Genomic DNA, 19,456 nt, shown 5'->3' with positions numbered 1-19,456 from the left:
TCTCACTCTTAGGTTATGGTATCTGAGCACACAAAAGTTCAATTCCATGAGATCATTGAGATGACAATGGCCATCACACGCTTAATCACCTGAAGTCTCATTTATTCGATTCACGAGAGAAGCGAGTCAAATGGGGATTATGATATAGAGCATGCACGTTCAACGCAATAGGAAGTTTTCTAGACAAGCTCCGCATTGTATTATCATGTCTACGTACGCCTGTCCTAGGTGCCATGTAAAATACCCTACTCCTAGCCCCCATATTAACCGACCTAGTCCCAGATCCATGGATCGCAGGCGTCCGGCTCGCCCATCGATCCAATGCATTAAGATATCACTAAGGCAGCCCCGCACGGATAGAGATGCCGGTGAAGCTCGGTCTGGGGCGCACTTATGTGCCGCCACCGGTGACCTTGATGACTTGACCTATAGAAGACGTTAGAAAATGTCTATGATGAGTAGCTTGTGAAGGATGGAGTTTCAAAACATACCGTTGATCCACTCGCAGTCGGAGTGGCAGAGGGAAGCGACGACCTTGCCGACGTCCGCAGGGACACCGACGCGCTTAAGAGGGTTCATGTTGGCCAGGCCCTGGTCGATGATCTCGATAGGCATGCCCTTGTAACCGTTGGGGACGTAGTGCCACGAGTTCTCGTCGTACATGTCCGTCTTGACACCGCCGGGGGCGATGGCGTTGACGGTGATGCCCTTGGCCCCGCAGTCGACGGCGAAGGCGCGGGTGAAGCCCTCGACGGCGGCCTTGGAGCCGGCGTACAGGGCGTGGTTGGGGATACCGCCCATCTGGGCAGCAATAGAGGAAGTGAGGAGGATGCGGCCTCCGCGTCCGCAGTGCTTCAGGCCCTGCTGGGCGACGAAGAACTGGCCGCGGGTGTTGAGGTCAAAGATGTTCTGGAAGAGCTCCTCGGTGACCTCCTCCTCGGGGCACCAGACCTCCTTGCCGGAGTTGGAGATGACAAAGTCCATGCGGCCAAAGTGGGCGACGGCGCGGTCAAAGAGGTCGACGACCTGGGCGGGCTTGCTGATGTCGGCCTTGAGGGCGATGGCCTTTGACCCGAGCTTCTGGATCTCGGCGACGACCTCCTCGGCGGCGCCGGCCGAGGAGGCGTAGTTGACGACGACGTTTGCGCCGCGCTTGCCGAGCTCGACGGCGATGCCGCGTCCGATACCGCGGCCGGAGCCGGTGATCAGAGCGACCTTGCCGACGAAGGGACGCGCCGCGTCGTACTCGACAGGCTGCTGAGCAGCGATGTTCTCAGTCGCGGAAGGAGCCATTGTGTTAAAGTTCAATGGCGAGGAGAAGAGAAGGGAAAGGAAAGGATGGGATGAGGATAAGAGAGAAAGAAGATAGCTAGAGCGGTTGAGAAGAGGAAGTTATATACAGCAATGAAAACACAGTGTTTGGCGTGTAGTCGCCAGTTGACGCTTTGTGGTTAAAGGCGAAGAACCGAACGCATGTCCGCCCGGTTGCCCGCCGCACCTCCGCCGGGAAGCGAAACGCCTTGCATTTGGGTGTGGGTTCAGCTAGGATCGGGGCCCGGGGACATTGAGGGAGTGCAAGCCAAAGGGATACCTTACCTAGAGGATAATCTAGATGGGGGAGGTCCACGCGTTCGCGCCCCCGGCGACGCTTCTTCCTTTCGCGAAAGAGCGGCGAAGGAGAACAGCCCGTCGTCTTCAGATCAGACGCCACTACCTATGTGAGTCTAGGTCTGCGTCTGAGTCTAAGCCAAAGCTTCAGCAGCAGTAGCAAAACGCTAGAACGTTACGTTTACTTCGCTGTTGCAATGTAGTAAATGTGACCTCATATTGTGGGTGAAACTTCCTTGGATCACTGTTGGTTTTGGCGGGCTGCTACTCCAGATCCTCACTGGTTGGCAGTATAACAGTTCATCGGTACTCTGAAGTCGGAACTCCTCGAAGCCCGGAGTCAACCCCCGGAGTGTTGGAGGAGACTCAACAAGAGCGGGTTGTGTTGTGGGAAACCATGAGCATAGCATGGCACCAGATCCTCCTCACTCTCTAGCCTTGTTCGTTGTGTAAGGTATACTCTCCTGTGGCTATCTTTAGGTCATGAAAGGGGAGCACCGAAGGCTCGTCCGCCCCTGGTTGCCGTAGCACTCGCACGTACGAAGTTCCCGCTCCAACTGAACCCGCAATGGTGATCCGACGACTAAAACGGCGGTAGCGTCGCGTTTAGCGGCCCTACGGGCGAAAGCCATGTCAGGGCGGTCGCGCGGCGCCAGGAACCGGTGCCCCTCGCCCGTCGCCGCCACGGCGGGGCCCCAACCCCCAACGGAGGTCCGGTCGTAAAATCGGTACGTACCCTTAGGGGTCCAGCGTACCACAGCTTACCTTACTCTCAAAGGATGTCATCCATAATCCCACGCAGAAATCCCGTGACATTCAACGGTCGTCCGTTGCTGTGAATATCATCAGAGACAGCTGGGTGTCGAGTCGCGCTGAATGTCATAAACGCGAAGGTCCGAATCCTATCGTGGAGGCCAACTGTATACGGCAATGTGCCTTTCAGTTGTCATGTTAAAGACATGGCTTGCTTAGTCACCATGCTCTGAGGGGTGTGTGGGTGGGTCTCCCGGGAGTATCCACACGTTCCCGTGATGCTCCCTCACGAACGACTTTAATAAAGACGACGTCTCTGGAGCAAGACGAGAACCAGGTCAACGTTTCATAGTTTCAATCTCTAGCTGTGGCAGTTTTGTAGTAAAATTTCCAGGATTTGCAGAAATCACAATAGCTTCAGTCGAGAAGGAGCCGGCATAGGTGTTTCTTCCCGTCCTCAGGTAACGCCTTTCACCTTTTTCCCAGGGAATGCCTTCAGAGGAAGACAGTAGATAATGTAGAATAGATACACTTCTCAACTAGATCGAATGCAATTCATAGAGCTGTGGTTTCGGAATTGACTTAGTACCACTCTCTCGTTGCCATTCAAGGTCACTGATCCCTCCAAACTTCCCACCGTTAGCGTGCCAGACGTCAAGATAGGCTGGCAGCTAGAGGGAACACAGGAGAGATGAACTAGAACTGACATATAATCTATCACCTGATGAAAAACCTAGTTTAATGACCAGATCGGCCAGGACTGACGGCCCTACTCAATCCACGAGAGACAGGGCCAGACCGGGGGTTTCAATACACTTCTTGCAAATGCCTGATCAAGACTCAAGGAATGCGAATTCAATGTGCAAAAGCCCATGCGTTTTTCATCTATCTTCTATACCGGCCCAAGGTTGAATGCTACAGTACAGGCCGGCTTTTCCATAACTTCACCCCCTCTTTGATTAATGCCGACAGGAGCAAATTTTGAAGATTGGGATAGAATCTCCAATAGAGCGAAGTGCGAGACCTTGAAATTCGTACAACTATTCTCAATGCGTTCACACTTAGACTCCCGCGCAAAAGAGGTCCCGCGCAATAAACTGCCTCTTTTGCGCTGGCTGAACATGCCGCATTGAGTCATTTACATGGCCTTACTACAAGCATTGTGCGGCAAACCGCAACTTAACCAGGTTTCCAAGCACCTTTATACCCGTAGCATGAGCAGTTTATGCCTTCGGTATCAGGATGACAAGGTTTCGGTAATACTTCATGAGGTGAATTGTATAGATCCGCAGCCTCGGGTCTGGAGCTTTGACTGGCGTTTGGTAGCCCCGGCATGACACGCATGCTCGGGGTCAAGGGAACGCAAGGTCTGGGCTCTTGACAACCCGGCTTGGTACATCGTGTGTTGCTGCTCTGAATTGGTCATGGCTTCGAATCTTCATACAAATTGTTGCAGATGGTCGGCTTGCTTTGCAGCTGATAAACAGCGACCAAGTCTGCTTTAGACGAGAGATTCAATTCCTCGGCGTCAGGAAGAGGTCTTGACCACACGTTCTTATCGTAGGACAGAACTATATTTCTGTCCGTTTCAAACCTGATTGGATGTATGTTTACCTTGCGGATATCAATATCCCTAGGTACATGGCGGCATTGGGTATCGCCTTTTACTGCCTCGGCTCTCGGGACGTGCCCGATCAATGCAGCTTGTTCAGACGATGCTTGGTTGGGCGATTACCTAGCCATGTTGAGAGATCAAGCACTGCCTCTGAACACTAGACTCAACGAGGCAAGAAGATGAGAAGAAAGCGAGACAGCAAACATCGTCAACGCGGTCCAAATCTTTCGCGGTGCGGTCTCCATGTCGGCGCCGGCAGGGCACCGACCGCTCCATGGAGCCGAGCCCAAAGCCAAAAGTAACGGCCTCACATTCATCGGAGGCCGATAACATGGCTTTTAGATCAGCCGAAAAAACGCGGCCTCCGACGATCCACCGCTGCAGCGATGTTCTAGTAGTCAGCCCAAAAGCAGAAGAAGACTCTCGGGTCCGCTATCGTTTTGGTAGACCACGATCCCTTGACAAGAAACCATCAAACAAGCAATGGACCGGGCGAACCGCCAAACTCTCTTTTTGGCGTTTGGAGGTAAACAAAACTAACACATCGCAGTAAATACTGGGTGAGTAAGCAGCATTTCTTCCGATTGCAAAACATTTCCAACAAGCTTCATCCGACTCGGATAGATATCTCGGCCCCTTGCCCCCGTCTCATACCGAACTCCCCGCCATCCCGGTGTGAAAGGCGGATCTTGGTAATTTCCCGTCAAACTCCCTCTCTGATCAAACAAGTACACAAGAAGTCGTCCGAGAGCCCAACACCGAAAGCGAACAAGGCTTGCCTCCCGAAGAATCCGGTGTCGCCTCGTTCCCAGTAACGCTGCTCGCCCGCCCGTCGGCAAGCTGTGGAATTTCCGTCCAGCACACCCTCTCGAGAGACCAAGGCAGAGAACTTGGCTACGTAGTCGGAATGTCAAACTCAACGGCTTTCAGAAGTTAAGATGACTTTTTTTCTTTCCTTTTGGTTTGCGCGTCACTCTTTCGAAGAACACCACACACATACACACGCTTGCTGAAAATAAGATTCGAGCAGTAAATCATCGGTTCCCGCTTTCCCCTCCTTCTTCTCTCTATGCTTCTCAAGGACGACCCCTTACCGGAGTGAGTTCCGACTCGGCCACCTCATCTAGGGGACCTCGGGTCGGATTCCCTGGCAAGTCCGCTCAGACTACTCAATTTCTGTCTTTCCATCACACCCTCATGTCAAAAAAGGGACCAGCAAAACGCTAGGTGTCTGTCATGGGAAACATTCGTAACTCTACCAGCAAGGACAGCCCTCGCCCTGTAGGGATATTGGACCGTATGGAACGACCTTCCCCTTGCCCTGTCGATCGCGAGCACCGCATTGGAAAAGCGCTCCCACAAACGTTTCTTGCATTCAGGTCCTCCGTGAAGAACGGTATCGTCTTATTCTTGATCAAAGAGAGGGGCTGGAAGTCTACCAGCCACGACGCTGTGAAACACAGCATGACCCCTCCTCCTCGTAGCCTGTCCACTCGAACTCGGAGCATTCTTCGGAAACTCGCATTTGCTGTCGTGAACCGTTACTCTCTGAAAGCTACCCTCGGTCTCGGGGAAGAATTTCGCACGGGCGCTTGTCTCTCAAGGCTTTGTAGACTCTGACTTTCCATAACATGAGTCCGTTACCCCGTGATTGCGCCTCTGCCCCCCTCCGTCCGAGTTTCCGCTCGTACTGCATCCAATATTCCACGCCTGCCGCGTAACGTTGGAAACGTATGGGTAGTCATCGCCCGCGGGTTTCGACCGATTGAGAAGCAAGCTTTTTGATCTTCGAGAAGGTTGCGTCCACTTTCATGATGGGTTTCTTGAAAGACCCTTGGCGCTACTGAAGTGGTGTCTATCTGCGGTCACAAGAAGACATAACAAACATCATCATACATCGACTCTTCCATTGAAACGCCAACATCTTTTCTGATACCATACAATGATGGTTCATGCTATGCATCGTAGATCTCCCGTTTTCATAATGCGAGAGTATGCCTCGTACTCTTCATCTATAACCGAGCATGGGGGGTCGATGGTATGACGAGGCGTGGGATGAAGGGTACACCTTGTTGACAACGAGCTTAACAACCCTCAATCCTTCACGCATCGAAATTCTGCTCATTATCGCCGTATCGAGTCTGCAAGCGGTGTGCCCTGCACGTCTCGCTGGCGTCTTGACTTGGCAATACACTCCCAAATTCCGCCGGCGCCGCCAAACATCTACAAGAAAGAGGGAGAGCTTCGCCCTCTCCGTGCCGCGGAGTTATCATCCGATCCTCCTTTCTCACGGCACCCAATCTGCTGGGTCGTAGGATGAAGGCCCAATCGCTTTCACCTGTGTTCGTTGTCCAAACAAGTTTTTGATGCGCACAGATGATGTCAGCGGTGAACGAGAGCAAGGACCTTCTTGTCCAAGTACCAAGCAGAGAAGCAACTCTTGCTATTGTCCTTGCTCTGCATGCCCACCTACCCGTCCACCTACCATCCACCTTCCGCCCTCTACTTCCAACTAAGGTTTGACTTCCCGTCTCGTCGTGAGGGATTTCTAGATCAAGTCTGTACAAGGAACACATGAGACATGAGACATGAGATTGCGCGAGTTCATTGGGTGTTCTCACATGCGAGCGACAAATCTTATCGAGAGCATCATAATCACGAGGATCATGTTGCTTGCTTTTCTCAGGTGTGTCCTATGTCTGCTTGTCATATCTCAACATCACATGCCTCCGTCCGATTGTGGAAGGAAGTGGTGTAAAGGTCAATGTCTTGTCAACTCATGCGACTTTTCATCTCATCTGCAGCGTTGCGTAATTAAAGACTTCGAAGTCATACCATTTCCTGTAGTTGAACTCCTCAACTCGATACACTGGTTCGATTTAATTATGAGAAGATTGTGTGTCCAAGTTAAAGCTTGTAATTGTTAAGTGACTAAAGTACATGTCGCTAAGAAGTGAAGGCCCTCCATGTCATGACCAGCGGCCTGAGGTATCTAAATAATGGACAAGATCGTATAGAACAGCAAGACAAATATACCCAAAAAGCAAAACCCTATCATACTGGATCGCCTTTGTGCCAGTTTGTTGACGAAGAATGTGTCTCGTCCATCATGTTCATGCGTCCTTCCCCAATGTACCCGTCATCATAAACCATGAACGCCGATTGGAAAAAATGCACAGAGAAGATTGTACAGAGTTAAGGACGGTTATCCACAAGATCCATATATCCAAGTGTGTATGAGAGAAACAACATAGCAAGAAAGATAAAATACTTTTTGGTTGAGTTCGAAGGATGTTCAGAGTAAGAACGAGGGACAATGGACCTCTCTTTACGCGGTAGTCGTGTTGGCGAGGCCGTCCACGTTCCAGTTGTTGTTGAGGGTGATGAGCTTGCGTCTGATACCATCGCCGACACGGCATGTGACGCCTTCTTCGATGGCCATGATGCCGTAGTTGATCACCTCGGCAGGTTTGTCCAAGCCAAGCGTGGTGCCGTCGCGGCGCGTCAGGACGGCGATTCCGTCGCCCCCGCTCCACAGGTAGGAGATGACGGACGGGTCTTCCGGTGTGACCTGGTCGATCGCGACGACATTTCCGCTACCGTGCTGTCCGCCCGCGGCAGCATTAGAGGCGCCAGCGCCGCTAAGATGCTCGGGGCTTTGGCCCTGGTGCTGAGATGACGGGGACGATGACTGCTGGTGGGCCTGCTGGGCCTTTTGGAAGTTGGGGTCAAGGCGTGCGACGCTGTCAGCCCAGAGGATAAGGGTCGCGCGGTAGACACCGGCGGCCCACCAGCAAGGGCGGCGGTCGGCAGGCATGGAGCGCAAGAGACGCAGGACCTGGCCGCAGTGGAAGATGGCCTCCTCACGGTTGTAGACGCAGCGCTTGTGGCGCAGGCTCAGCTCCCAGTAGGAGCCATCGAAGCCGTCGCGGCGGGCGAGACGCTCAATCTCTGGGAAGTTGGTAACGGCGTTGAGGGAGATGAGGTGGTAGAGAACCAGGTTGCAGCGCGTGGTCGTGCAGTTGGGGTTACTCTTGTAGTACAGCATGGTGAGCTCGTACCACTTCTGGAGAAGTGCTTGAACCTCTTCCAGGCGGAGCATGGTGCTTGACTTGGTCACAGTCCTCGAAGTCGCGCGGCGGGTAGAAAGAACATCGGAGAAGCAGGAGAGCATTTGCCTCAGGTGGCAGAGAAGGGACTGGAGGGGGTGAAGGAGAAGGCGAAGCTGTTGAGGAGACAGGCCGGCTTGGCGGCGAGAGAGGTTGTCGTGGAGGAAGTCTTGGAATAGCTCGCACAGAGAGGGAGTGAGGGAAGGGCTGGACAGAAGCTGCGGGTTGACATTCGCGGTGCAACCGTAGAGATTCTGGACATTTGCGAACCACTGCTCCGAGTTGGACGCAAGCCAAAGGGCCTCGGGGCTGGGGAGCGGGCACTGTAGGTCGGTGATGGCCAACTGCGGCGGGGTATCATGAAACAGGCTGAGCTCTTGGTCACACATGACCCAGTTGTATACAAGCCTGTTCTGCATCTCTCGATGCAACCAAGCCCGCCACTGAAGCTCGGTGCTTGTTGTGCTGTTCAACGTGGGGATCATGGATGGTTGAGGCTCCAACATGCCGGCGTGTTTGAGCATCTGCTTTACGTCAGTGAACTTATCCTTAGCATGTTGGGAGGATTGTGGCTGCTTACCGATAAGTACATTCCCCGTTGTCCCATCGAGATATCCATCAACCACTTGTCACCACTCCAAGCACCTTGGAGGGTGAAGAGAAGTGCACATCTCAAGGCGACGGGGTCCGCAGACAGCTCGACATCCTTCTCGATGATATCGAAGAGTGAGATGCGACAGGTTTCCGTCAGACCTGCAGCGAGGTACCGTGCCTCAGCCATCGGCACTGCCGCAGCGCCTTGTGCGATCATCAACAGAAGCAGCAATGTCGACGCCTGGTTGTTCAGCAGCATCTCATTGGGGTCAACGCATCCTGCGACAATGAGGGGGTAGTAGTACTGCAAGCTGCGAACGTAACTGCGGAGGAAATACTCGAGAATCTTTGTAGGCGGCAAAACAATGAAGTTGAACTCGCTAGGCGTGGCGTATCCAGTCTTGGAGTACCCATTGCTGAGCCCGCTTCGGTGAATGTCAAGCGCCTTCTGGAGGAATGACTGCGTAATGGCTAGCATGCGGTCGCGAGTACGAGATGTGAGAGGAACGACGGAGGCATCGGTAGTGTCCCAATCGACGTTCTCCAGGTACTTCTCGAGCGAGCTCCAGGTACCATCTTCCTTGGACTTTCTTTCCAGGCATTCCAAGTGCACGATCGCCGTCCTCGGGCACGTTCCTGAATAGATGGGCGGATTGCATCGAGCGAGTGGCCAGGAGTCCTCGGCGGCAATGACAACTTCAAACTCTGGAATCGCTGATTCACTCGGCATACCGACGGTTTGCTCAGCTGGCTTCATTGTAGTGTCAAAATCAGCTGTGGACATGATGCTGGTACTTCGCGTGTGGATAGATCCTCGTGAAGAGGAGGCAGTCATTGGCTCTGATGCTGAGCTTGACGACATGTCGCTCAGTTCTGTGAAGCTGGGCATAGACATGTCGGGCCGCGACATCGGGAGCTGACTGGAGTACATGTCGAGCTCCAGAGGGTACTCAGGCCAGACCATCATATCTTGGTAGTTCGTGTCAGGTGTGATGAAATCGCTGTTGAGCTGCATGAACTCGTCGAGCCCATCTACCCGGCTGTGTGGTGATGGGAAGTCATCAGAACTGGGATGTGACTGTGCTGGCGAGCTCTTCTTCACAGGGCCTTCCATCATGCGAGGGTCCATGGTCGCAATTGGAGACCCAGTTGACATCTTGCCAGGTGAGTCTTGCTTGGGCATGGTTGGATCGAGGTCCATGAATGCAACAGGCTGAGCTGGCTGTGGTGGTTGGGGCACAGTCGGCATCATTTGTTGTTGGAAAGCCGCGCTGGCCTGGGCAGCTCTGACCGCGGCCTTTGATGATCTCCGGGCGAATCTCGCTGCGCAGGGCAGATTCTTCTCTGCGCAACGCGAGCAAGGTACTCTCTTATCACAACCCGTCTTTGCGTTGGCGCAATTTTGGCAAGCGATTGGTGTCCGGCCAGCTACTGTGGGAACACCGCCAGGCAACGGCTCCATGGGGTCCCGCGCCTCATGGTATGTTGAGTGATGTCTTTGCAGAAGGTCTCTGTCATAGGTGTGTCAGTGGATGTCTGTCGATGAGATTCCATATTGAACTAACCGTCGTGCGAACGAAAGCTGGCAGGCACTGCAGCGGTGGGGCTTTACGTTGGTGTCTATACCAGGACAGTCAGTTTTTGCTCGGTCTCGACCATTTCCAGCACGAGAATCAACATACGGCTTGGGATATGTCTCTCTAGGTGTTCCTTTCTGGTGAAGGACTTCCCGCAGTATGCGCAGAAGACCATCGTGACGGTAATTTTGGATCGCTCTGAAGCGATCGAGTTTGATGTGAGGTTACTAGACAGGAGCTATCATCAAGCTGCAAGCGAATGATGCGATGTCCTGGCCAGACTTTGTCGTTGTGATGGTAATCAAGTTCGATGTGCTTGAATTGGTGAGGCACACGATGCTACGTACTCGATGATGTATACGAGGTAGGGACAATCAAATAAATTTAGAAATGTGTATCGAATTTGAAGAGGTGGAAGGGGAGGCTCTGAATTGGGAGCGGTTGCCGTGTAATAAGAAGGGACCCGACGGAATGGTCTAAGGCGTAGGGTTCGATAAGGCAATGACGCTGCGGATTATAGTTCTGGACGAACTTGCGTCTACGAATTTGGTAACAGCGATAAGATGAACGAGTAGTAGTAAGAGAGAAGAGTTCCTCCAGGATCGGTACGAAGCAGGCGGAAAGGGTGGACGGTTTTGAAATATATCGCGGAAGCAAAGTCGAGGAGAGAAAGGAATAATGTATGGACCAGGGCCGGGCGCAGCGAGCAAGGGTTGCATGGGACCCGTCAGCTCGGCGAATACGGAAGCGGTCTGGGCATGGCATCAGCTTCTTCCCAGCAGAGTGGGAATAGCTTGGATGGATAGGGTTGGTAATAGTGTGTGGGTGACGGGCGATGGGATCTTGGGAGGCCGAGGCGGTGCCTGCTTCAGGACGAAAAGCAGACTGAGCACGCACAGTCGTTTAACGCAAGACAATGGAGCACATGGAGATGTGCAACATGGATCCTTGAGCGAGGGTACAAGGCTACTTGGTGGCCCGGCACTGGCTCTGAATGTTTGGTATCAAGCACTCCACTGGGACTTGTGAGGGGAGGAAGGAAACGGCGCCGATGCGTGTTCAGCCGCCATGGAATCGGTCTTGGAAGTAGAGCATAGCAAGAGATAGTAATGCTTGGAGTGGATACCTACCACAAGTCGATGAGGTCTGTGGCCGGCGCACACAACACTCTTTGGGTCAGCCTGGGCATAACATGGACATGAATGACCATGGTGATGAGGTGGACAAAGGCACGCAAGGCACCAGGTTGCATAACAGGATACAGTAGTGCGTGCTATGGGATCAAGAGGGATCTGTGGTATGCGTATGTGTGTACTTCTGCTTGAAGCAGACCACGGCTTTTCGTATTGCGTAGGTACATTGGAGCCATACACTAGCCAGGTCCAACAATAAAACGGCCAAGACCGGCGGGGGAACGGTGCGAGGTACCTGAGTAGTGCGTTCGTACTGATTAACCCAGTTGAGTAAGCTTTATGTTTGACAGGGGCCGCGGCGCCGTGGCGGCGGCGACGGGGAGAGAGAAAGGACGGCCATGGGGGTCTTGGTGGAGGGGGGAGAGAGCGTTCGGCGAGCCGGTGAGGATACGGCGTACAAATTCGTGAGGATGAATGTGGGAGTTCCTAGACTAGGAGAGGGAGGGGGTGGGAGATCAAACAGAAACGCCAGGGCACAGACAAGAAATGGGATGATCCCGAAGGAGCAGTCGGGGAGGTGGGATACCTTGCGAGTCAACCCAGTTGTGGATGGACTAAACAGAATGATAGACAACGAGTAATAAGAGTCGAGAAGGTGGAAGAGAAGATGACAACAACCGAGTAAGCATGAACGTTCTCAGGGTGGTTAGAGAAAGCGAAAGAGAACGAGACAAGAGATGAAGATGAGAGACAATGTCAGAGAAGGTTAACTGAAGCGTGTGGGTGGGTGGAGAGATAGTCTTTGCCGGCCGAACGAGTACGAAAAAGCAAGGTTAGAGGGAGCCAAGAAATGTCTACAGAGAGTCATCGACACTTGGGCCACAACATCCAACTGATTTGCTAGGGAACACCTTGGAGCAGTCGCTGTGAGAGACAGCCATGCTAGAGCCATGTCGACCATGGTGGGCTTGAACGCTGCTGGCTAGACCCGGCCGAGGCATGGATTTTTGAACATGTAGGTTGGCCGGGATATCTCTGAAAGCTGCGGGTTGCCGGGTTTCAAGGCACGGGGCAGATCGACCAGGACTGAGTGGCCATTGGCGCGTGCCATCTGTTTCTGCCTCGACACTCGACAGGTCTGTGCCAACTGGCATGACAATCGGATCCCAGGCAAAGGCAAATGAAGTGGGAGACATGTCGTCACGGTTCGTGTGGGAGGCTGGGCTGAGCCTGTGTGTCTCCCTTAGTCCCATCCATCATGTATATGTGTGTATGTGAGTGTGTGGGATGGCCTGCCTTACCTTACCTCAGTTCCACCCGCGGGAATGGCGCCGCTGTTTCCTAAAATGGATATTTGACAGCACTAAACAAAGGGGGGGGGGGTTTGTCAATACCTGGCCCTGCCGTTGAAGCCGAGGGGTGGTCTGCGCTGCTTAGCCGCATCATGCTGCTTCTGAGGCTGCGCAAAGGCAGTATCAGACGCTGGCGCAGACGTTGGCGCAGAGTCCAGCATCAGACACTATCTCAAGCATTGCAGCGGGCAGCAGCACAGTCACCAGCGGGAAGAACTGAAGCCAAGAAAGACTGCAGGATGGTGCTGGTCTCAAGGTTAGTAAACCAAATCGCGCGCGGGAGCCTTGGTGCGGCGATAGATGCGTAAGTCAATGTGCTTGGACAGATTATTGCCGGAGAAAAGCCACGACAAGGTTATGGAGCCGTCAGAATCGATAGCCAACACATCTGTATGTAAGAAAGGCATTGAACGAGTTACCACTGGCTGCGAAGCGAGAGACTGGCGTCGATAACTCGAGTTGGACCAGATGCTTAAGCAGATGTCGCTGTCATTGATGACAAGCGTTGCACATCGTAATTCGACGTGAATTTGGTGAAGAATAGAAGTTGATGTTGACGGACATAGCAGGCTATTCAAGGGGGCCGTATTTGCGCCAAGGAATCGAATCGATTTCGGGCGACGATGGCTGCGCTAATACTGCAAGGTTCGGTGATGGTATCAACGGTGAACGATCAACCTGCGGGTTGACGACGATCCTTCATTTGTGGTGCAGATAGTACGGGAGACGGGACAAGCCATGAGAACGGGAGGAAACGCTAGGGTCGCACCTAAGGCAGGGAAAGGTCCGCGGCGAAGAAGGATAAGCAAGGGGGATGGGGGAGATGAGTGAGATGGTGTGTGTCGTTACGGCCGCGCCGAAGGGTGTGAGATGAGATGAAGTCGACAGAGATGGATCATGGTGGGTGGACGAGCGGGATTGGTGAGAGGGATTGGAGAAAGGCAATGGGGTTTGAAGATGGAAAGCAGAGACACAGAGCAATGGGTGTGGGAAGTTGAAGGAGGAGGGTCTAGCGGTACGTATCCGCCCTCTCCCGAAAGCCGGGCCGTCCTGATCTGTCGTGCTTCCCAAGGAACGTATCTATCGAGCTAAAAGTGGAGAATGGAGGGGTCCCCTTTTACGGAGTACATCTGCAACTTACTCAGCCACGAGCTGACATAATACACATCGGCTTAAGCCTGACGGTGGTGCTCCCTCCCATTTTCGAGAGATGGAAGGAGAAGAAGAGATCCGTGCACACTTTGTGGGAATTATGATCAACCACCTACACGACGACTTCAAGCAACAACAAGCAGCGGCAACAACAACAACAAATCATCCGCCAGTCAAAGCATCACACTTGTGCATTGCCGTGTCTCCTCGTCTCAGCCTCCTCCTTGCTTATCCAAGGCTTGTCTGGAGCCATCTCATCCATGTTCGACACCATCGGGACAGCCAGCTAAGCTTCCTCCATCTCACCTTATCTCGGAAAGAGATTTGCTCGAGACCCAGATCAGAACCCACCCAAACATCAAGATAGCCATCATCACAAGCTGAAAAAAGGAAGCCGGGGGGGGGCATTCGAGCCACGAGCTGCACAACCCGCACAACCCGTACAAAACCTTCGTGGTCTTTCAGGAATGCTCCATCGATATTTCAATACAGGCGCAAGGCGTGTCAACACACACAGTCAGATCAGATCTAGGACATCCTCCCCGGCCCCTCCACACACAACACGCGGCACGCCTTACCAACCTGTTTCGATTCGTGCCCACTCACATCTCCACTCTTGAAGTGGCCAGTCTTCTTCACCTCCTTCTATTTCATCTCTGGACCTCCAAAGATCCTTCGAGAGGCTCACCTCCCTGTCAGGCAACCGAGTTGCATTTCTTTGATCGTGGCTCCCTACAACCGCTCGCTTGGCGGTGGGTAGGACAAAGAATCCTCGATGGCGTTGCCTCGTGGTCCCATACTCAAATGTCTGCCTAGTGCAGCTTGAATCCACAGACGCCACTTCGACGGCAGCGGCTTCGAGAAACATCTCCACAGACCAGCCCTGGCTGTGCGCATCTAATCAGCGAGAGTCGTGTTTCTGCACCCGAATATGGAACAATGATAACAACAATCATCAAACGCCGCAGACCTGCTTTGCCATCTGCAGCCCGATAGCCCAGACAAGAGAGATCCAATGTCGCAGCACAGTCCAACAGCATCTAAGTAGCAACTCGCAAGAGTCCTCTATTCGGTCTACTTGTGCCTTCAACATCGGCCCAACTCTGAGTTATTCCAAAGTCTAGAGTCTAGTCAAAGTCTACATGTCACCACTCCAGGAATAAGAAAGGCCATGTCAGACGCAAAACCTCGACGAGCAAGTAAAGAAAGCGGCGACAGCTATCCGCCGCCACCACACGCTTAAAATAAGCTCCTCGCGATGGGATTGGATATTTCTGTCGTTACTAGCGCGCTCCTATCTCGCTCCCGACTGCTATGCGGCTAGAAGTTCTGGCGCATGTGAGTACTCGCAGGGGCATTGTGGGACAATTCCCAGCTTTGCGTTTTTGCCAGCTCGAGCTAGAGTTGGTCAGGCAAATGTCTTTTGTTCTCGTTCCCGAGTTATTTGCGAACGACAGACGATTGATCCGAGACCGAATGTCTGGACCCCTATTCTGGCATCATCCACCCGTATTACCATCCGTACCACGATCCATAGTCCACCCACCGCACGCGAAGATAGATGTCGTATCCACTGATCCGCCCAGGGGTGGGCACGATTGGGGTTACCAGGGCCGCTTGTCGCCCTACCACTGTACACCTGTAGGCAAGGTTCTTCCATGTCGGGCTCGGCGCCTCTTGACAAGATACGTCTCCCCCGCCTTGGACCGAGCGGGCGAATCATGGTGCACTTCGCAGGCATCTTCCTGGGACGAGGAGTTATTCTCCGACCATATCGCTCCACAGCTCAAGCAGCTCAAGCAGCTCACGGGCTCACGACGGCTGCCTCACCTTCTTCTTCGCGCTGTTCCAAGAGAAGCGCTTGCACCATGACGCCAGAGCCTACCGCCGCTCGGACGGTCGTCTAATGAAAATGAGGAACCAGGCACACCAGGGAGGACCCTCAGAACAGCAGGTTGACGGTCGAAACGGTGACTCGGCGATTTCGTATTGCCAGCATTTTGCGAGGCCTAGAGGGCCCAGGTCAACCCTGGCAACCAGTCTTCCGTCAGCCTCCCTAGGCTCGCTTGACAGGGACACAAGCGGCGATTGAGCCGCTCATGAGTCGGCCGTTCCTTGCCAACCTACTTGGTTGCACTGTTCACTCTCGGTGACCTTGCTACGCCTGAAGGACGACTCAATAGGCAAGCTGCTACCAATTCTTGTTTCCTATTTTCGGCCTGATGCGATGCGAGCTCTCAGCGCGCGATAGAGACAGAAACTTTGGCTCTCTGTCAGACACCGTTTCATCGTTACCTAGGATTGCACAACATTGAGTACGAAGCCGCCGTTCCCATTTTTTTCTAAGCCATGCAATCTGAACCATGCTGCAAGCATTTGCGGTTCCCAAATGATTATCAACTCAACTGCCGTAATCTCGTCCATTCCACGGGGACTCTCCCGTATCCGACACGGCCGCTCTGATGTGCGCTCATCGCTGCATCCATCTCGATGTGGAATCGGCAGCCCCGTTTTCTCAGATAACGAAGATCCGATGATGTCCTAACCCGCCTTCACGCACCCTTGGGAAGCGTTTCGTTACTCTTCACGTTCGCAGTCTTCTTCGTCCCCGAGACTGCGAAGCGCCCATGAGCCATTGCCAGCCACTGCCGTCACTAATCCCGCCTTACGGTGCCGGCTTTGCAAGTCTTGCAGCATCGTAATCTTTCGTCGCATCTCGTTCCGTTGCATGTTCAAACGTGGCTTGCCCGTCCTGCAGGTTGTTGATCCGACTGCCGAGTTACAACATTCAACTTCATCCTCACGAAACAACAACATCCAATCAACTTACGCGGAGCTGGTTCGTATATTCGGTGGACTCGGCACAGCGGCTTCACCTATCCACAAACCATCGGCGGGAACTTGGCTATCCTGACGCCCAACTTCAGCCCGGCGCCGATCTTGACTCCGGTAAGCCCGGTGGCTTCTTCAATCATGCTACGCCGCCGAAATCATTGCGACCGTTGGTTTGTCGCCAAATCTTCATTGGGCGCGGAGCCACGCTTCTCGACACCTTCCAGCCACATAATTCCTTCTTTCTACAAATAATTTGACCCACTAATCACCCTAAGTCTCCTCGCCGGCGTGTCAGGTTACGATCTACCTAAGCTAATCGACCTGGCCAGTAGCTCGAGCCTATTTTCTTATCCACTTGTGCTTAGCAGTAACGTCTTCCGTCAACTGAATCGAGCTTCCCGGTCTCCACGACTTTGCTTCAGGCGACCCGGGTTGCTATCACCAAACCCTTTTTGTGGCTTAGTGTCCCAAAGAGGAAATAGATCATTTAGTCTACGAGCCGCTCAGACGAGTGTTTCCCTTTCTGTCAAACGACTTCCTAGACAAGACAGCTGTACACCATCAAGTTGTTGGCAGGCCAGCAGACAAAGTGACAGCCGCCACTTGTCTCCAGTTACGATCACGACACAGTCACAGGCCGTATAGGGCAATTGCAAGAGACGTCGAAACACTTTGGACGCCGTTGATGGCTGCGTTCTGTGCTTGACCTTCCTAGCAGGGAAATACTTTGGAAGACACGAGGGTGGGCACTGATCGGATGCTACCAGGCAAGGACTTCAGCTGAAACGAAACAACACGGATCTATCCCTGCTACCAGGCCGCCAACAGCTGGAATTTCTGCTGTGTCTGCCCTGTCTTTGCGAGAATTGTACGTACGAATACGCTACGGTATCATGATGGTGCGTGCTACTTCGCAGGGCATCGCAGGAAGGGAAGTCGTTGGATGCATGAGTCGGCGACCTCACTGACGATGTCGTCTTGTCGTTGTCAGCGCTCGTCCTGCACGTCCAAAAGTTGACGTCCATGCCATCCGCAGTGGACTGGTTCCAGGCCCGTAATGACGGATCACACACTTCATAAGAAAGAATCCAGCAAAAACCTCATCCCACCAGCGAGAGGGAATAATGAGTCTTTTTGGGCTGAGCGTGCAGACACGCACAGTAGCGTGGACTTCAAACGACGGGTTTTCAGCAATTCTGCAAGCACTTTACTTATATGTTAGGCTAAAGATGTAGGGCGTGCGACTCGACCAAGCACCTCGAAGCGAGTTGGGGATTAGTGAGCATCGCAAAGGATGAAAGTTAGAATTGATTGGCTTTTTTTTTCTTGGATGGATCACGATAATCCGCCCATTGCGTGGACCACGTCAAACGTCGGCGCGCGTACTCGGCTCGCAAAACCCGTCAGGGTTGGACCCTTGGAGAGGCTGTCGACAAGCGCGATTATCTGCCCGTTTTTGACTTCTCCATGCGAGCGTGCGTGGTGCCAAGTGCCCCCCGTGGGAAAAGGTAGACACGCTCGACACGGTAGAGTGTAGAGACGGGGCCTGTCATCCCAAGAGCTTGACAATGCTGCCATCAGCGACACCACATGATACGGTGTGGCAATGGATACTTGAAGGGGGGTTGCCTATTTTGGTGGTGTCAAGGAGAAGTCTGACGCCATTTCTTCTGCCAACTTGACTCCTGTCAATGTTTCCGTTGGATTGGAGACAGCTTGGTGACAGGTTGTCTTTTGGTTGTGTGACAACTCTCTCTGGTTGTGACACAACCCAAAAACGAAGTTATGGCCGGCCGGCCGGCCGACACGACCGAGGTCTTACGAAGATGTCGCACCCGCATCTCATTATGCCGTCTCCGCTGGCCCAAGCCAGGGTTGTGAGGAACATCTACAACAATTGGGTACGTGGTACGAACTAAAGGCGCCCAGAGAAACACGTAAACCAAACAAATGGCTCCGCATCACCCAAACCGGGGTGCTCTAATACCGAGGCCCGCATTACCGGGATTCCTACTAGGATCGCCCGCGCACGCTTTGCGTTTTCCGAGACTTGCGTGCTTGGGGCGCAGCGGAAGACCCTCCTACTCGTTCGCTTGTCGGTGAGGACTTCTTGAAGTTCTGGATCCAAAATGTCTCCCGTGCTAAGAGATGAGTGAGATTTGGGAGGGGAATGCACCCGCCGCGGGGCTTTTGCAAGCTAGCAGCCCTCGCAGCCCAACAGGGCACCATGTCTCGAAAGCTGACCACCTCGGTCGGCCATGCAGAATAAGCAATGACGACAACTGGGGCTGATGGGTGGGTGGATGGGTAGGAAGTTGTGAGCAGAATGATAACGTCTTTTCACTTCCCCACAGTGAAGAAAATCAGTTATCGACATTGGAACTTTGGCAAGTGGAAATATCAATGGCATTGTGGATTTTGAGTGTGGGCTGTGAAGAGGAAAGGATTTGATATGGATGGAGGTTTAGTTTCAGCCGTGATTCCTCTTATCTCGTTAAAGACTCAATATTGCCGTAATTGGAGAGAATCTGACATATTGCCACTTTGGCGACTCTATCTAGATCCTGAGAAGGGCCTGGATCCCTATGCCCCTTGCCCACTTAGGTCCCTGAATACCAAAGATCCCGTTATGATCCCGCACACATTAGGCATCCAAACTATTGCTGAGCTCAATGGATTGCGTCTTTCATCGCAAACGGTCTTAGCAAGTAACAACCCCCCCCCCCCA

General features: G+C 53.1%; 4 protein-coding genes across 4 annotated transcripts; all 4 read right to left on the bottom strand.

The window, feature by feature from the left end:
• Window positions 1-391: 391 nt before the first annotated feature.
• On the bottom strand, window positions 392-1,293 carry CLUP02_10818 (short chain dehydrogenase; the record flags this gene model as incomplete). The annotated part of the gene is made up of 2 exons (XM_049289790.1): window positions 392-426; window positions 492-1,293. The coding sequence occupies 2 exons, from the start codon at window positions 1,291-1,293 to the stop codon at window positions 392-394; spliced, it is 837 nt and encodes a 278-aa protein (XP_049146935.1).
• Window positions 1,294-7,304: 6,011 nt separating this feature from the next.
• Window positions 7,305-10,431, bottom strand: CLUP02_10817 (uncharacterized protein; the record flags this gene model as incomplete). Its single annotated transcript, XM_049289789.1, has 4 exons — window positions 7,305-8,609; window positions 8,666-10,190; window positions 10,245-10,299; window positions 10,362-10,431. The coding sequence occupies 4 exons, from the start codon at window positions 10,429-10,431 to the stop codon at window positions 7,305-7,307; spliced, it is 2,955 nt and encodes a 984-aa protein (XP_049146934.1).
• A 4,274-nt stretch (window positions 10,432-14,705) lies between these two features.
• On the bottom strand, window positions 14,706-14,933 carry CLUP02_10816 (uncharacterized protein; the record flags this gene model as incomplete). Its single annotated transcript, XM_049289788.1, has 1 exon — window positions 14,706-14,933. The coding sequence occupies one exon, from the start codon at window positions 14,931-14,933 to the stop codon at window positions 14,706-14,708; it is 228 nt and encodes a 75-aa protein (XP_049146933.1).
• A 3,424-nt stretch (window positions 14,934-18,357) lies between these two features.
• Window positions 18,358-19,138, bottom strand: CLUP02_10815 (uncharacterized protein; the record flags this gene model as incomplete). Its single annotated transcript, XM_049289787.1, has 5 exons — window positions 18,358-18,483; window positions 18,551-18,616; window positions 18,677-18,869; window positions 18,905-19,016; window positions 19,081-19,138. 5 exons carry the CDS (start codon window positions 19,136-19,138, stop codon window positions 18,358-18,360), a joined length of 555 nt encoding a protein of 184 aa, XP_049146932.1.
• Between the last annotated feature and the right edge of the window lie 318 nt (window positions 19,139-19,456).

The sequence above is a fragment of the Colletotrichum lupini genome, chromosome 5 (assembly GCF_023278565.1).
Source record: "Colletotrichum lupini chromosome 5, complete sequence".
NCBI classification, from domain to species: domain Eukaryota; kingdom Fungi; phylum Ascomycota; class Sordariomycetes; order Glomerellales; family Glomerellaceae; genus Colletotrichum; species Colletotrichum lupini.
Note: the sequence above shows the minus strand (reverse complement) of the source record. Positions and strands in the feature narration are given on the sequence as shown.